This window comes from Danio rerio, chromosome 20, assembly GCF_052040795.2.
Source record: "Danio rerio strain M-AB ecotype USA chromosome 20, GRCz13ab, whole genome shotgun sequence".
Taxonomy (NCBI): domain Eukaryota; kingdom Metazoa; phylum Chordata; class Actinopteri; order Cypriniformes; family Danionidae; genus Danio; species Danio rerio.
In genome coordinates, this window is record NC_141040.1 from 22324998 (window position 1) to 22342393 (window position 17396).

The 17396-nt window shown below is 35.9% G+C and overlaps 1 protein-coding gene and 1 long non-coding RNA gene across 3 annotated transcripts; one reads left to right on the plus strand and one right to left on the minus strand.

Moving 5' to 3' along the window:
- The first annotated feature begins 438 nt into the window (after positions 1 to 438).
- Positions 439 to 11582, plus strand: eif5 (eukaryotic translation initiation factor 5). Of its 2 annotated transcripts, XM_087296367.2 has the most exons (12): positions 439 to 482; positions 733 to 962; positions 1445 to 1724; positions 3682 to 3763; positions 3856 to 4028; positions 5088 to 5199; positions 5885 to 6006; positions 6106 to 6267; positions 6353 to 6514; positions 8583 to 8747; positions 10596 to 10736; positions 11211 to 11582. In XM_087296367.2, the coding sequence occupies exons 3-12, from the start codon at positions 1653 to 1655 to the stop codon at positions 11307 to 11309; spliced, it is 1290 nt and encodes a 429-aa protein (XP_087152493.1). In that variant the 5' UTR covers positions 439 to 482; positions 733 to 962; positions 1445 to 1652; the 3' UTR covers positions 11310 to 11582. The 2 variants fall into 2 exon arrangements, with proteins under 2 accessions (XP_087152493.1, NP_955885.1); NM_199591.2 differs by lacking the exon at positions 439 to 482 and having other exon boundaries at positions 751 to 962.
- On the minus strand, positions 11354 to 16365 carry LOC147839134 (uncharacterized). Its single transcript, XR_015518361.1, has 2 exons — positions 14620 to 16365; positions 11354 to 13035 (listed from the first exon to the last, which is right to left on the minus strand). It is a non-coding gene; the product is annotated as an uncharacterized LOC147839134 (long non-coding RNA).
- Positions 16366 to 17396: the final 1031 nt, after the last annotated feature.

Sequence of the window (17396 nt, forward strand, 5' to 3'; positions counted from 1 at the left end):
AACAATAAAACCAAAAGTGTAGTAGTGCAACAGAATTATGTTTGATTTTTTTTGTAAACCAACAATGCTGTGTGTGTGAACAATTATTTAAAACATCAATTAAACGACTGTAACAGTCATTATTTAAAACAGTCACATATGGTCAACCATTTGGTAGAGCAGGCAGTTTAGTGTAATAAAATACATGAAACTAGGGTTAAACTTATCTGAATTCATATATACTTATATAAAAACTAAAAACGTATATTCACCATGAAAAAAAAATTCCCCAATCAGCAAGTAAAACGTGCCAAATAACGCCAAATATCCAGTATGATTGATAGCGAAATTTGACAAATAACAGAGAATCCAGCGAGGCGTGGGCCAATCAGAACAGTCGTCAGGGGACGGGGCGGTGCTAGTTTGTAGCCGAGTTAAGATTGGAAGTCACGAGGTCTTATTCGCTCATTGTGGTTTAGCATACGAGCAGAAACGTACGATAGGTGAGTAAAACTTCTCCACATCTACATTCATCTGTAGTTGATAAACTCATTTTGAATACGTAGTTATTTGTTTATGTCGTGTTTGATAAGTATATTCGGACTTTGACTTGACGACGTACTGCGTGTTAGCTTCTAGCAGCGCTGCCATATGTTAGCTGACTAGCTCAAACACGTCAGTCCTGTTATTACACAACAGTGTTATTATGTCGCTATTTGTATGGTTTTGCTCATGAACGCTGTTTTGTTTCAGGTTCCCTGTATTAAGGGCGTCGTGAGTTTTCTCTCCGGGGTTTATCACTCTGCTCCGCAAGGTGTAACCCAGTCAGACACCGTCGTGTCGAGCCCTAACTAGCTTCTCAAACTAAACGGACTATCTCAAACTAGTAGTTCACCTCTTCTCAGGGCGACCAGCGGTGTGTTTATGTCTTTGTTTTGCGAAAACGGTGATTACCTGGACGACAGGAGCTACGGATGGGAAAGGTATGTTGATTTTTGTTATTTTTCTACTCTATATTTCTCTCATGTGTGCTCGTATAGTCTCGCGATAACTGGTTTGATTAATCAGATCTCTGCTCGAGCATCAATCTTGATGTGTTGCATGCTGCACTAAATAAAATGGCGTCCTCCTATGGTGTGACGCACTCTGCAGCATGGGCTTGCTCAACTGAGGCCTGATTTGAGTTTCAGACGATCTAATGCTGCTAAAGGGCTTTGCAAACCTGACTGTGCCGTTGTTTACAGTCCAATCAACTTACTTCAGTATTGAGTTATTTGTGAGTTGTTAAACATGACACACAGACCTCAATATCACCATGTCAGGTGGTTCTTGTAGATAAGTAGCCAGTCTTACATAGAATGGGCACACCTTAATTTTTATGTCTGCTGTTGGTGATATCAGGGTCGTAATGGTATGATGTTTTCTGTTCCTAATGCTCAGTTTCTGTTTGTTTCCCCATTTGCAGTGCTATAGTGCAGTTGCCGGAACCTGTTTGGGGGGAACTTAGTCAACGAGCTCGAAGCCTGGAGCCTCAGTGGCCGTACCCTTTTCATGTCAGAGACAAAGTATTCTTGCAGTCGTTTATGTCATCCCCTCTTCTCCAAACAGAAGATACTAAAAATTGCCAGTTCAAGATCTTCTCGTCTTGCTGATAAACCATACGGGAAGCCAAAATGTCCATCAATGTCAACCGCAGCGTGTCAGACCAGTTCTACCGCTATAAAATGCCCCGTCTCATCGCTAAGGTGGGTTTTTTGTATGTTGCAGTACATAGTAGGTCCATCTTTTTTTTTTATATGAGAATTTCAAATTATAGGGGATCCATGGGGTCTTAAAGTATAAAAATGTCTGAAGTTTAAAAAAAAAAAACTTAATTTTTGGCCGTAAAGTCTTGTAGGTCCTAAATCATTTAAAACAAGTCTTCATTTTTCTGTCCACGTCTCCAATCACCAAACAAGCCATATAATAAAAAATAAACTTTAAACCAAACTCTATTTACAAAGATATGTTAAAAAATGTGCACATACAACTAGGGTTTGCATCTTTGGACGCATTAAGATATGTGGCAAAGAAATGACTAGTAGAATTTTTTTTTTTGGATGAGGCAAGTAAACTTTTCTGTACGACCAACCGGGCTATTAGATAAAAAACAACAACTTTGTATTAACCTAGTATGCGTCTGAAATTTTATTCACAACGATCTTAAAAAGTCTAACATTTGACTTTGTGAAAACTGCAGAAACCCCAAAATAACTAAAATCTTGTAAATATTAATAAACGAAAGTGGTTTAATTGAATTGTTTGCTCAGGTTAACAGTTCAGGCATTTGTCATAAAATAGAAGTTCACAACTGTGAGAATCAATGCACGTCCACTATCTCATCCTTTACATGTTGCTACTCTGTATTTTTATGTTCCATAAAATGTGTTTTTATTGCATTATGGCTAGTGCAATGATTAGGCTTGAGTCTGTATAAGATTTTGACGGTATGACAACCTTGGATAAAAACATCACGGTTTCACTGTATTGTGGTTATTGCTCTAAAATGTTCTTTTTAAATATCTGGAGGAAAAAAAAAATCAAATTTGAACACTACATTTTTATTTTAAGGAAACATTTAAAATATTTTGGAACAGTTGACATGTCAGTCTAAATAATTAAAATAAATCATTGACTGTCTTTATTAGTTTCTAAAACACTGATTTTACAATTGAAAGCAAATGTTTTCCGCTGGAGACACTGTTGTCCTGAAAAACAATAAAAAAAAAAAGTAAATAAAAATCTTACATAAACCATAGAAACAGTTTAGCAGAAAATATTGGTGATTTTTTTTTAAAACCTTGACTTTTTTTCCAAGCTGCCTTGAAAACTGTTATTGTCCCATGCCTAGACATGATAGCCTAAATCACCTCATCACTGAAATTTAGTAAATTTTAATACACCTTGTACAGTATAAATTTTTTTAAATATATATATATATATATATATATATATATATATATATATATATATATATATATATATATATATATATATATAAGATGTGACAACCCCACTCAGTATTTGTACTGTCCTCTTAATGTGAAACCTATTATACTGAACATTCTTACATTTTAATAATTCCAGAATAATTCCTTTTATGAAATTATCTCCTTTTTAAAGTGACACTTGGACTTTTTTTTTTTGTTTGTCATGCATTAATGCTAAGATCTTATTTGATAATTTTTTTTGTATTTAATTGTATATTTGTTATTGAAATTTTCTTGCCTTGTAAATAGTCTTGGTTGCTGTCATGGCATTATATTGAAAACACAGTCTGATAAAGAGCCGTGTGGCTCGAAACATAACATGCTCTGTCAGCTTTTTTTTTTATTTAATAAGTTTGTATTTTTGTAGCTTTGGTGCTGCCGCCTTTGAATATTTCATTTGCACCTTTTTGCTTTTTTTTTTGGCTGAGCACCCAGTTAAAAGGGATGTGCATGCTTTTTGTACAGTTTTTCACACCTTTACCCTTTATAATTTTTATAACAGTATGTTAATGTAAGAAATGGCAGCAACATGAGACAAATTTTGTTTGGCTAAAATAACTAATAACATTTTGTTAGAAATGAGGTAGATAAATGGATAATTAATGCTTGTAACTGTTTTGATCATCATTTATCTATATCTGTCAAAAAATTAACCATTTTGTATTTCTCCCAGGTGGAAGGCAAAGGGAATGGAATTAAGACCGTCATAGTCAACATGGTTGATGTTGCCAAGGCTCTAAATAGGCCTCCGACATGTGAGTATTAAATTAAGAATATTTTACTTAAATTTTTATAAATGCACATTTTTCATGTGTTATTAAAAAAAAAAACCCTAATCTGTGTTAAGATCCCACCAAATTCTTTGGTTGTGAGTTGGGAGCCCAAACTCAGTTCGATTCCAAGAATGACCGCTACATCGTCAATGGATCTCATGAGGCAAACAAACTGCAAGACATGCTGGATGGATTCATTCGCAAGTTTGTGCTGTGTCCCGAGTGTGACAATCCTGAAACTGATTTGGTAAATACACCCTCTAGTTTCATTTTTTTCCATACGCGTTTAGATTTTTACACAAAGACACAGTCAGAGTGAGACTATTGATTTAAATGGTGCATTCGGGGCAAAAATGTTGAACTGTGTACCCTTGATGCACTGTTGAACTGGCTGCCCTTTATGTTTGTGTTGGTGCTGCTGAGTGTGCAGGTCTCTATGGGTCACACCTGTAGCTTCTATGAGTTCAGATTGTTTTACAGGTGTAAATAGGAAAGTAGCTGTGTCATTAGCTGTATACAGGCCATCTCCAGTCGCTCTCTTACATTATTTAGTCTCTCAGCAGGATGACTTTGTATTGCAGGGATAGTTTACTCAAATTAAACATTTTGATTATAAAGAAACGCATTTACTTGTCATTCCAAACACAGTCATTATGTACACACCAAAATCATTATTTTTGTTTAGGGATAGTTTGAAATCCCAATGCTGTTCACAGTTAAATAAGTGTGTGTTGCGTACTTGAAGAACTGAAATTAAATCAGTGGTTAAACCATATGGTAGCAGTCCATAAAGCAATCCAGTCCATGAAGTTATATTAAATAAATTTTCCTAGAGCATTTTATATAGTAGGTTGGCTAAAAGAAAGCAGCTATTTAAAATCAATTCTTTTAAAAATTGTCAACACCACTCCTGCAGAGCAAAATAAATATAAACAGAAGCTCAAATGTCTGTTGCAAGAACTGCAGTTGAGCCTCTTTGCCCAGTATATAACGGGCTCTATAGCATGGACGTATTGGGTTTTATTTTTCCCTGTTGGTTTTCCTCTGCATTGCAGTACTTTTTTTTTGAGATTTTGCGTGATCTCAGCGGTCTTGGTTTCTACTTTATCATTTAGTCTTCTATCCACTCCAAGGTCATAAATATGAGAAAACGTACAGGCATATACCAGTATAAAGGCCGAATCATAGGTGTTTTTCAGCAACAACAAAAATAATGTCATGTTTCAAGTATAGAAAGCCCATAGTTTTATAAGTTTGTGTTTGTTATCTAAATACATATTAAACTAACTTCATATTTTCATTGTAGCACATTAATCCCAAGAAGCAGACCATTGGAAACTCCTGCAAGGCTTGTGGGTACAGAGGCATGTTGGACACCAGACACAAACTCTGCACCTTCATTCTCAAGAATCCACCTGGTAAATACAGACTACATGGAGACAGATTTGATATTGAGTAAATGATTACACGGTGTCCTAACTACACACAAATGCAGCAACATGTCTTTGAAAAGTATTTTTTCCATGTTAAAAAAAAAGAGGTTTTGTCCTAAGCATCCACGACTGCAATGTGCAATTTTCCTATTTTGAGAGGTTTTCCATTTCTACAATTTTGCAGCAGGACAACGCCATAAATTACAATTAAGTGATCATTTCAGGTACAAATTGTGTGCTTTATTCAGTGTTAAATGCTGCCAGTGTGAGTTTGAACACCGTCATATTTATTGCCATACTAAAAGCAGAAGCCAGTGATGGTTCGCTTCAGAGCTTATAAGTAGTTCAACATGCAGACGGTTTGAAAGAAATGAAAGTCAGAACTTTGACTCTGTAAAACAACAACATCTATCAGCCAAGTTGCTTGTCGCATCGCGTGTAGTTAGGACAGGGTCTTATCGTCATCTTCACATTGCATTTAATTCTCATTTCCTTGCTTTAACGTTTGAAAAATTTTTAGTTGAACATACAGGAAGTCCTGTCAGTTTCTGAATATTTGGGAAACCCTGATGTTTCTCAATATGTCAAACTTGGGATGTGTATGTTGTGTTCATGAGCTACACTCCATTGCTCTTTTGTTAACTTCCTCCCTCCCATCCTCCTGGGGCAGAGAATGAGAGTGGATCTGTAAAAAAAGAGAAGGAAAAGAAGAACCGAAAGAAGGACAAAGAAAATGGCTCAAATGGTGGAGAGGCTGGGAACCATAATGACATTGATGCTCCTGATGCTGTTGTGAGTTTTTTTGGTTTAATTTCTTGTAAAAAAAATAAATAAAAAATCTTCCAGCCTAATTAGTGTGGAAACTGATGTTACATGTGATTACCATGGCAGGATAGGGATGATGACGATGAAGACTGGGCTGAGGAAACCACCGAAGAGGCTCAGCGCCGCAGGATGGAGGAGATCAGCGAGCACGCCAAGGGTCTCACACTTACTGAAGACCTGGAGAAATCCCTGGAGGAAAGGGTCAACATATTTTACAACTTTGTCAAGGTAATGCTGGCGTTTAGGGGGCAATTGTGTTTCTGTGTTTGTTTGTTTTTCACTCTGCTATAATCGTTTTGCTTCTGCTCTTCAGGAAAAGAAGGACAGTGGCACGATTGACTCTGCAGATAAAGACATTTTGGCTGAGGCTGAAAGGCTTGATGTGAAGGCCATGGGTCCTTTGATACTGAGTGAGCTGCTCTTTGATGAGAACATCCGCGACCAGATTAAGAAGTACAAGCGTCATTTCCTCAGGGTACGACCTTGCGTCTGTTAGCATTTGTTTTGTTTTCAAATTGTAGATCACTTTTTTTTTTTTTTTTTTTTTTTTTTTTTTTTTAGCCGTCTGCCATTTTGAAATCTCTTCATGCTTCACAATATTTGAAAGGCTAAAACTGTCAGTTTAATTTTATTTATAAAATCTGAATAATTTTCTAATTTAATAAGTTTCTCAGTTTTTAATCAATGAAATTATAAGACTTTATAGTTTTCTGTTGATTTCTAACATTGCCATGGAATGGAAGGTGTTAGCTCACCCTGAAGTTAAAGTAATTATTTACTCGTCCTTTTAGAGAATTATGTTCTTTTAATGAAGGTTTGGTCTCGCTTTATATTAGGTGGCCTTCACTATGTACCTGCATCAAAAAATAAATACAATGTACTTTATGTAATAATAAATTGCAGAACACTTATAGTGCTCTTGAATTGGTGGTGTGGGTTAAGGTGTAAGTGATGGTCAAACGTGTAATTGCAGAAATTAACTGGATGTAATAACATACAAGTATTTTAATCATAAGTACGATGTAAAACATGTTTGTTTGTTTTTTACAATAAGTACATTGTAACATGAATTTTAGTGTAAGTACATTATACAGTAGTAGTTAAGGCCACATAATATAAAGAGGGACTGAAAGTTTATTCACCCAAAACTAAGACATGAAAACATTTGTGAAGAGATGAGGAGGAAAAAAGATCCGTATGAGTTGAGTGGTTTAAGCCTTCAAAAGTGATGCGATAACTTTACATCAAGAGTTCTCAAACTTTTCACTTCTTTCTCCGATCAATTTTTGAAGGCCCACCTGTCTGACATTTTCTCTAAAATGTTTGTATGAAATGCTCATTTAAACGTAAATATTTATCATTTTATATATTAAAAAAACATTGATTCAAAGAGAACCAGTTCAATGGGGAGACTGCAAAATACCAGCTTCTGCTTTAAACTGGACTGACTAAATATCTACTATTACTTTTCTACTATTAAAAACTGCTCTAAATACACTAACTCACTAAAACACCCTAAATCTGTTGGAATGTGTTGATCTGATGTTGAGTTTGCAGCTGGATATTATTGGGAGATCGCTGACAGGAACCAGAGTGTGGCCAGAGTGCGCCCAAAGCTCACATGCAGGCTTATTTTACATTCTATGGCAGAAACCCCATTGAGCCTCGCTAAATCCTCCTGTATGGGCGGGAATCCATTATAAAACACTCACACGACATTTATTTGGACAACTATGTTGATATATCAAATAGTTCACACAAAAATTCACAAAGAGAGATTTTCACTTCTCGCATAGTTTGTGACTGAACAGACTTATAGCCCCGGTCAGATCACTTGACTTTTATTGTCGGTTACGAAAGTCGCTACTGTATATCAGATTATGATAATTTTTCTCGATAAAATATTGAACTTGTCGTATCAAGTGTGCCAGACTACACGTTCCTTCACGATCTATCATCCTGTGACGTCTATGATGAGCAATATTCCCAAAGCAGTCTTATTTCATTTTGTGTACCAGTTGCAGACATGATCGTGAGGCTGTTTTTTTGCGCTGAGTTTGAAGTAATTAATCAGAGAATGGGGAAAGTGTGTTGATTTTTTTTTATCATTTTAATATAGAATATTAATAATGAAATCCAAAAATTACAGCATAATATTGAGAGAGAAATTTAATCTCGCGGCCCACCTGTAGGATCGCTGAGGCCCACTATTGGGCTGTGGCCCACCAGTTGAGAATCCCTGCTTTGCATGAACTGAGGCATACGCTATAAGGGCAAAACCCTCCTTTGAAAAGTGGGTGGGGAACAACATCTCATTTACCTTGCGTCACACAAAAACTGCTTTTTTTCCCCACCCAAAAGTCTTTAGAACATGGAAATGATGATCTTTACATTCTGTGGACACCTGAGAGTTATAATGAATGTAGCATTGAAGAAAAGCCATGACCACTTAAAAATTTTCCCCTTGTTGTTTTTTTTTTTTTTACAAACACTACTGTTGATGCACTATAGTAAACTTAGAAACTTTCCCTTTCTGCTTCCAGTTCTGCCACAACAATAAGAAAGCTCAGAAGTATCTGCTTGGAGGCTTTGAGTGTCTGGTGAAGCTGCACCAGACCCAGCTCTTACCCAGAGTCCCCATCATACTCAAAGATCTGTATGATGGAGACCTGGTGGAGGAAGATGTCATACTCGCATGGGCTGAAAAGGTAATATCCTGACACACAATCTAGACCTGACCTTCTTCTAGTATCTGTCATAAAACAATCATACAGGCTGGAGTTGAGGGGGGCACCGAATAAATGAGTTCACATGCATGAAAACAAATCTGATCTGTGACTGATCCCTGTGGAAAGTGCGTAGCTGTAGATATAGGCATGATGAGCCTTGTTGCTAGGCAACTCTTGAAGGCTCTTTTGTCATTTTAGCCTGAGCATCTTGAGGGGGTTGTAATGTGATGTCTGTGACCTGCAGGCTGCTGGAGAGCTCCGGCTCTGATAACAGCAGGCATACTTGACTGAACTAGCCCTCCAACACTTGTTGAGCTTGACCACATTCAGGCTGTCAAATGCATATGGTCAGCTTGCTGTTGTAGTGTTACATGCTCATGTGGCTGAATGTATTTAAATGACCTCTATAGACCTGATACTCTCTGCCTATAGACTCATTTTTGGGTTTCCCGGTAGCAGACGGCGTCATAGCTGGAAAAACTTATGGCGCGGTGAATTGGAGAGTACAACTAATACATTTTTACAACCCTATTTGCTGAAATAATAAAAAAAATTCCACGATAGTGTTACACAGACTTTGAGAAAAAGGGGGAAAATATCAAATTTACTCAGCCCCATTGACACTACATTAGAAATGCATCGCATAAGTGGTAATTTGTTTTTGTAATTTGATGCAAATATGATGTAATACATGAATATAAATGTACAAACTTAAAGTATTAAACTTTCAAAGATTTATGATTGATGACCATTAAACGCGTCATAACAGTCTTGTAAAAAGGGTCCATTTATCTTTTATTTATTTTTATTATTTAACTGGTCAAACCATAAATGTTCTCTAGTCCTGATTTTAACACCATCACAGCATTTAGTGGAGAAATCAGCTTAAATGAAAGCTTATCTTTGTATTGTTTTTCATTGTCTCAATGTTCATAAACTCCAAAAAACGGTACTTAAAGAGATTAATAAATATTTTGGAGCTTCATATATAGCAAGATAATAATAACAATCTCTGAATATCACTAAAGTAAGACCAGGAAAGTTCAATTTTTGCTTCCTGCAAAGGTTTGCTTATAATAGAAAGCTACAGCTTTTTTTTATTATGTCTTATATATTTATATATATGTTAATAACTTATTTATTTTCAAAGTATAATACTGTAACTTGCATTATGTAAGAGTTTAAAATACCATTTTCGGAGGACAAAAAATAAGTATAAATATTGAAAAAAAAACTGCAGGGTAAAGAACATTGTAAGAGTGGTCTTGCATGGTTAGACAATATACACACGCATACATCAGCACTGATTAATCTTGGAGTCCAAAAGTTCTTTCCAGTTGTCCATAAAATAGCCCCTTTCTGTTTTTTTTTTTTCCATCTTCCATATTTCTACTACAATTGCGTTACATTTTTTAATAATAATAAAATAGTCTTGATAAAGTGCACTAAAGAGAAACAAAAAATGTAAAGACATAAATGTTTAATTTAATCTAAAATATCATCTAAACGGTTACACATTTAAGCTTTTCTTTCACAAAGCTAAGTTGGTTTTTGACCTTTTTTTCTTTTTTTTTATTATTATTTTTTTTTAAAAATGCAGCAGTTTTTGATCTCTTTTTTTTTATATATAATTTTTAAAACTTCTCTCTTTGTTGTTATTCGTTTTGAATGATCAAGAAAAAGCTGGAAGATGCACCACTCCAAAAAACTAACTCTTGATTAATCTGTGCACCAAAGAGACTGATCTTAATGCTCTCTGTGTTTGGCAATGTGAGATCACATCTTGATGCCAGCTGTAAACAGAGCCTAAGCCTGTTTCTGTTTTAGGTGTCCAAGAAGTATGTCTCCAAAGAGCTGGCTAAAGAGATTCATGCCAAGGCCGAGCCCTTCATCAAATGGCTGAAAGAGGCAGAGGAGGAGAGTGAGGGCAGTGAGGAAGAGGAAGATCAGGACGAGGACAACGTTGAGGTAAAAGCCGCAGTATACATTCATTTAATGCGTCTTAAAATTTTCAGCTTTTTGATTTCAAAAGTAGCTCACACTATTATTAATATTTTTTTAATGCTTTTGTTAATCAATAATTAAAGGTGAAAGAACCCAAAACCTTCTTTTGACATTTCTCTGAGGTGGACTGTTGTTGTCACACTGATCAAGTCAAGTTCAATGCTATTGATTACTATTGGTTTTTGGTTTGCTGCTTATTGTAAGAAGTCACAAAGCATGAAAATTTCATTGATTTCATTAGACCATTAATCACATGGACATTAATCAGCTGCCAGTGAACACATCAGACGAGACCACAGATTTTAGCCCAAGATTATAGGAATCTGTTAGAATTTCCAAAATTTGAAACTGACCAAATTGTGGCCATAATCAGAATAAGGTAAATGACCAGTTTACTGTGATGGCCATGTTAATTGACTCTTGTGTGTTTTCCTGTAGGTGGTTTACTCCTCATCTGCCCGCGAGCTGAAAATGGAGACCACAAAACCCGCTAAAGCAGAGCACGAGGAGGAGGACATTGACATTGATGCCATTTAAAGATGAAACCAAAAAGCTTCCGTTGCCTCTTGACAATGCTGAGCTTGTGTTTTCCAGACGCATGCCTTTTCACCTCCGTGGGCCTTGTTTCAGCTGTAGGCCTGGGTTCCGCTCTGCTCAAAGCCTCTTCTTTTAGTCTTCTCACCACCAGCTCCGTTGATCAATCGTTGCTGTTGTTTGTATGCATGAGTTTCTTAGATTGTAGATCATAAAGTGCACATGAGTTTCCCCCCTGTATTTTTGCAACTATTAAAGATTTGCCTGTGAATTCCATCTGGTGTCTGTCTTGTGGTTTCACACAATGCTAATGAGGATGAGATGAAGAGTTGTCCTCTTTTTGTGTTCAGCAGCAAAAGTGATTTTATTAACTACAAAAAAAACTAGAATGCAAGGTAAGTATTTCCTTTAATTTTTTACAAATGGAAAAAAAAAAGTCAGGGTGGCAATAATTGCCATTTAACATGCTACATTTTTGTAAAGAAATTGTACATTCTGATATCAAAGTGATTAATTTGTTCTGTTTTAAGATTAATGAATTGGCAAAACCTTGGTTTTATCAAAGTTGCATTTAAAACGTGTACATGTTTTGCAATGTATAAGTAGTCATTTTAAATGTCCTCAAATGATTCTTGTTGTGTATGGATTGTTGACGTGGCATTGCATTTTCACTTTCATGCAATTAATGTAATTAGCATTGACATTTAAAATGCAGCGAATTGTTTAACATTTCTTTGTCCTCCATTGATCTCTTATAAAAAAAAAAAACTGCTGTTTTTGAGAAATCTCAGGCCTGTGATGTGACTCAAGCATCATTCATTTACAACTTGTAAATGTAAAATGATATAATTCATAAATGTCTTGGATCTTATTTTATAAGTGGCCATGTAGGTAAATCACAAACATTTATTTCATCTGTTATAAAACATACCGTCTGCAGGGTCTTGATGTCTTCAATTAAAAAAAAACTAAATTTCAGGCCTTAAGTCTTTAATCTACTGAAATAATGTGTCGTTTGTCATAACTTTTTAACAGGTTTTAATTTTTCTTTGTTCATGTATAGGTACACAATCTACCCATTAACACCCATACAACCACCAGCAATCCACCTTAATTAAACTTTTATTTGAACTTTGAACAATGTAACTTTGTTTACCACAATGGCTGAATTACTTTCCTTACAGGAATGTTTGTTTAAAAGTTCATGTTTTTGCTGATGGTACTGAGCTGACCTATGTTTTGTTTTAATAAATTTTATTTATTTTCTTTGTCCTACAAATGGAGAATTTTATTTTCACCATTTCAAATAAAATAAATCATTATATGAAGATAAGCTTTGGCGAGATTTTTGTCACATCACAATGTTTTTAATGTAAAATTCAGTAAAAAAATATTTATGAAAAACTGATAGTGACCCCATTCATTTTCAAACATCAGACCTCAGACTACATAAATATAATTCCTTTCTTCAAAAATGGTGCTTTACAAAAAAGCTTTTATATAAGCATTCTTACACGAGTAGTAGTGCGATGAGGCTTTATATCAGCAGCATTAGTGGGAGGCATGCTTTGGTGTTCCACCAGTGATAATATACAGCCACATCGCACTGCTACAAGTAGGATATTGCGTTTATAAAACAGTTCGATGACAATCACGGGTGATTGTCAACAAGGAACCACTATTTACATCTGTAGCTGACGTCAGAACAACAGAAATCGTTGCTACTTCACTAGGCTCGTTTGAGGTGCGCCTCGCCTTGGCTGCATTGTAAACGAGAGCAGGCGTGCGCAGTAAGAGGAGGGCTCAAAAATTACATCAGAAGTCGGACACCTGCTGAATCTCGCGGTTTAGCCACCTGGAAACGTCACCAGTGGCGGAGATCTCGTTCGCGTTTTTTTTATCGCAGACGAAGGACCTCATGAAAAAATACTATGGTGATTTATAGTAAATATTATTGCATTTTGAACATGTTTTTTCAGTATTGGGTTGTGTTTATAGTTGTTGTGATACCAGCAACTATAAAATTTAAATAGGCTATTTTATAACATGGTTCAAAAGCACTACAGTATACATTACTATAGTATTTTTAATGTGGGAGTGGATGCAATAGAAATATCACAGTTTTTACAAAAAAAAGATGAACAGCTCATTAACTAAAAGGGTGTATTTAAAATATAATTCTGTATATTCAACAAACGTTAAAAGAATAACAAAATAAACAGCTTATACAGCAAGAAAACTTCCAAGAAACCTAATTTGGCTACATTATAAATGAAGTAGCCATAGCAAGATGCTTTTGAGTGACGGGTCATGACAAATGTTTGTTTGACAAATAAATTCTTAGGGGGTTAATTATTTTGACATGCTTATTAGGTCTATATAAACTGATATTACTCCAGCCAGACTAAAATAAACAGCCCAAGACTTTCTCCAGAATAAAAACTATTAGACTGTAGGAAAAACTGAAAATATTCTTGGTCTATTAAACATGACTTTTGACTTCACATACATATATATATATATATATATATATATATATATATATATATATATATATATATATATATATATATATATATATATGTGTGTGTGTGTGTCTTGTTTACTACACCCTTTTCACTTCTTATATGAAACCACACAAAGATGAGGCATAATGACAAAACAGTCTGATTACCTTTGTATTTCTGAATATATGTATAAATTGTATTGACTTTAATGGAATAATGCTGCATAAAAATTACAATACAAAATTCACACAAACATACAAACAGTGAAAATGACAACAAACAGGACTTATGACTGAGAGAGAAATAAAATACAGCACACACACATCCTTATGATTTATTAATAACATTTAGTTATATTGGATAGGTCACGTTATGTTTTACAAAGATGTGTTTTGTTTTTGTTTGCGTGTAAATCTAAATAAATAACCATATTTAATGCTCTTTATGACTTTTTTTAAATTATCAACGAAAATACAAAAAAAGGTATTCAACAAATCCAGGTATAAACCTTAGTAAAACAAGATAATAAAGTGTAATGTGTCAGTCTCATCCAATCAGCATTCAGCTGTGTCGTCAGCCAGTCGTTTCCCATCATGCTTTTGGTAACGCAGTCTTTTGAGAGCAACTGCGGCCGACTGCTCTATCCGAGGTGCCCGCCTCGCGATCGCGAGAGTTTTTTGGCGCACGTCAGCGTGACATCAGAGCGAGGCGAAGGCAAGGCGGACACATTTCTAACCGGCATGCATCTTGCGGTGATCACCGGTGATCGATTCTGCGCAGATTTCGGCCAAGTCAAACGAGCCTACTGTCACTTTAAGGCTCCAACACACCAGGACGCTTTTCGTTTGCTTTTATCGTCAGCGGTTTTCAAGACACTTTTCCAGATATAAACCCAAGCGATGTTCACTGACGTCAAGCAGAAGAGTATGCAAAATCACTCCCTGACATTAGATGGCGCTACACAACTTTAAGCTTCTGACATCCGCTTGTTAACAGTAGACAAAGCTGACGCTTGTTGCTATGGATGGTTCATATCGCCATATCGCCTCCTGCCGTCTTCAGTGTGTGCTCGCATTGATAGTTTTGCGCTTAAGCGGCTCCAAGTGCTGTTTACAGTAACTTCAGCAGCTCCATGCACATGAACAAAAGTGGCAATCTGATTGGTGGAGAAAGCTTTGACGCAAGGCGTCAAAAAAAAAAAAGCATGAGCCATTTTTTTTTTAAAAATGACGCTTTTGCGCCTGGCGTTTTGCTCGTTGGCGTGCACGATCACATTGACCACCTTTATTTAGTCACGAGGCGTTAAACGTCGACGGAAAACGCGAGCAAATAACGTCTTGGTGTGCACGAGCCTTTACGCTAGAGAATCATTCAAATACTAGCTCTAATGTCTAAATCGATGACAAAACAGGTGATTTTGCTCACATTTTAGCATTATAAAGGCCTGTGCACATGAGACGTTTTTTGCCAGCATTTTCCGTCAACGTTTACCGCCTCGTGACTAAATAAATGGTGTCAATGTGATCGTGCACACCAACGCGCAAAATGGCAGACGAAAAAGCGTCATTTAAAAAAAAAAAAAAACGCCTCATGCTTGTTTTTTGTTTTGACGCACCGCGTCTACTTGAACCATCCACGCTTGTTTGAGTCACCAGTAACTTTAACAACAAGCTTGTGAACTTCCTTTCTTCCTATTCTTCTGTGTTATAAATAGGGTGTCAGAAGCTTAAAGTTGTGTAGCGCCATCTAACCTCAAGGAGTAATTATGCATACTCTTTTGCTTGACGGCAGTTAAAATCGCTTGGGTTTGAATGCGGAAAAACGTCTCGTAAAACGCAAACGAACGCGTCTCGGTGTGTAAGAGCCTGAAGGCTGAACAGCATGAAATGCCATCAGTCTACAGAGATATCCCAGTACAATCGGGAGATCACAATATTACTATGGAATAAATACAGCACTACAACATACAAAAGAGAGAGATCTACTCAAAGTCATTTAAACCTGTTTATTGTATCAGCTGTAGTTTGAAATGACGCTGTTTTTCTATTAGGGCTTATTATGCGGTCTCTGTCACCATCGTGTGGATGAACATTGTCTCCCGATTTTATATATATATATTTATACAACACTTCTGTCTGGTTCTCGAATCTGATTGGCTGATAGCCGTGATGTATTTAAATAATATCAGCACAATTCAAGAGTTTTGGAAAAATGTTAAAAAAGAAATAGATAATATATTAGATAGGGAGATACCCCTCGATCCAGTTGTGTTTACTGGGAGCACTGCCCAAAGAGATGTTTGATAAGGAAGCAAGATTTGTCCTAAGGATATTATTACTGGTTGCAAAAAAAATGATAACAGTACATTGGATGGAAGAAAGTTCTCCAAAAGTGTCTCAGTGGATTCAGAGACTTAAACAGGTCTATATAATGGAAAAAATGACTGCATGTCTACAGATGAAAACTGATATTTTTCTAAGGAGGTGGAAAAGTATTACGACATATTTGGATATGTATATTTAGAAATTGCTTAACCTCACCTTAACATGACTGTTATTTGATGTAACTATGCAATACAATGTAACTTGATGTACAGATGTATCCCCTGGAAAGTAATTATGATGGCAACACCTTTTATTTTAATTTTTTTTATTTTCTTCTTTATTTTTTATTATTATTATAATTTCATTATTTATTTTTATTTATTTTTTTTTAGGTACCCCCTCGTGTGTAAGGGGTAAAAAATTTTGGGGAAGGGGTTGTTCTGTAAAATAAATATATAGAAAAATCTTAAATAAAAAGTTTCAAAAAAAAATAATATCAGCACCTGTACAGCCTCTTTACCCTTTGTGTATTACTCCGCCCACATAGAGCCAGCTTATGATTTCAATCCAACGCAGAAGAAAGTAGTACCTCATACAAAAGGGTTTTTGAGACTCTCCATGTTTGATTTTGTTTTTGTATAAACAATTATGCCATAAAACTGTTGTATAAACGCAATATCACACGAGTAGCAATGCGATATGGCTGTATATCGGCACAGGTGGGGGCACTAACAACGCACGCCTCCCACCAGTGCCAATATACAGCCATATCGCATTGCTATATATATATACACACACATACATACATACATGCATACATACATACACACATACAGTAATTTCAGTCAATAACCCCCCCCCCAACAAAGTACCACAACAAACTGGAGTTTCCAAATCAGGCATTTATTCACCTTGAACGTAGCACATGTAAAGTAATGTTTCATCTTATGGGACAGGTCAAAAATCAGACATTAATACATAAAATCCAAAACATGTTAGACAAATCTAGTAAATGAGAGGAAATACTTAACACAAACACAACAGTCCTCAGCACACGTCCATATAGAAAGTCATCGTTTCCTCCTTAATAACACAAAACGATCCTAACACTCTGCAAGCAGCTACCTACCACTATTTCAGCGACATTTATATCAAAGAGCGTAAATATTTATTTTCCCTTTAGTCTTTGCACCAGTAGAAGACGGATCACAGTGTTTTGCCCTGCACAGGGCTTTTTGTTAAATGCTATTTTCAAAAAG

Bases quoted from the DNA above. Each gene is read 5' to 3' on its own strand.
- eif5 (XM_087296367.2), top strand. From the start codon at position 1,653: ATGTCCATCAATGTCAACCGCAGCGTGTCAGACCAGTTCTACCGCTAT. The intron at 8,748-10,595 runs GTAATATCCTGA...TTTCTGTTTTAG, and splicing joins TACTCGCATGGGCTGAAAAG to GTGTCCAAGAAGTATGTCTC. The intron at 10,737-11,210 runs GTAAAAGCCGCA...GTTTTCCTGTAG, and splicing joins AGGACGAGGACAACGTTGAG to GTGGTTTACTCCTCATCTGC.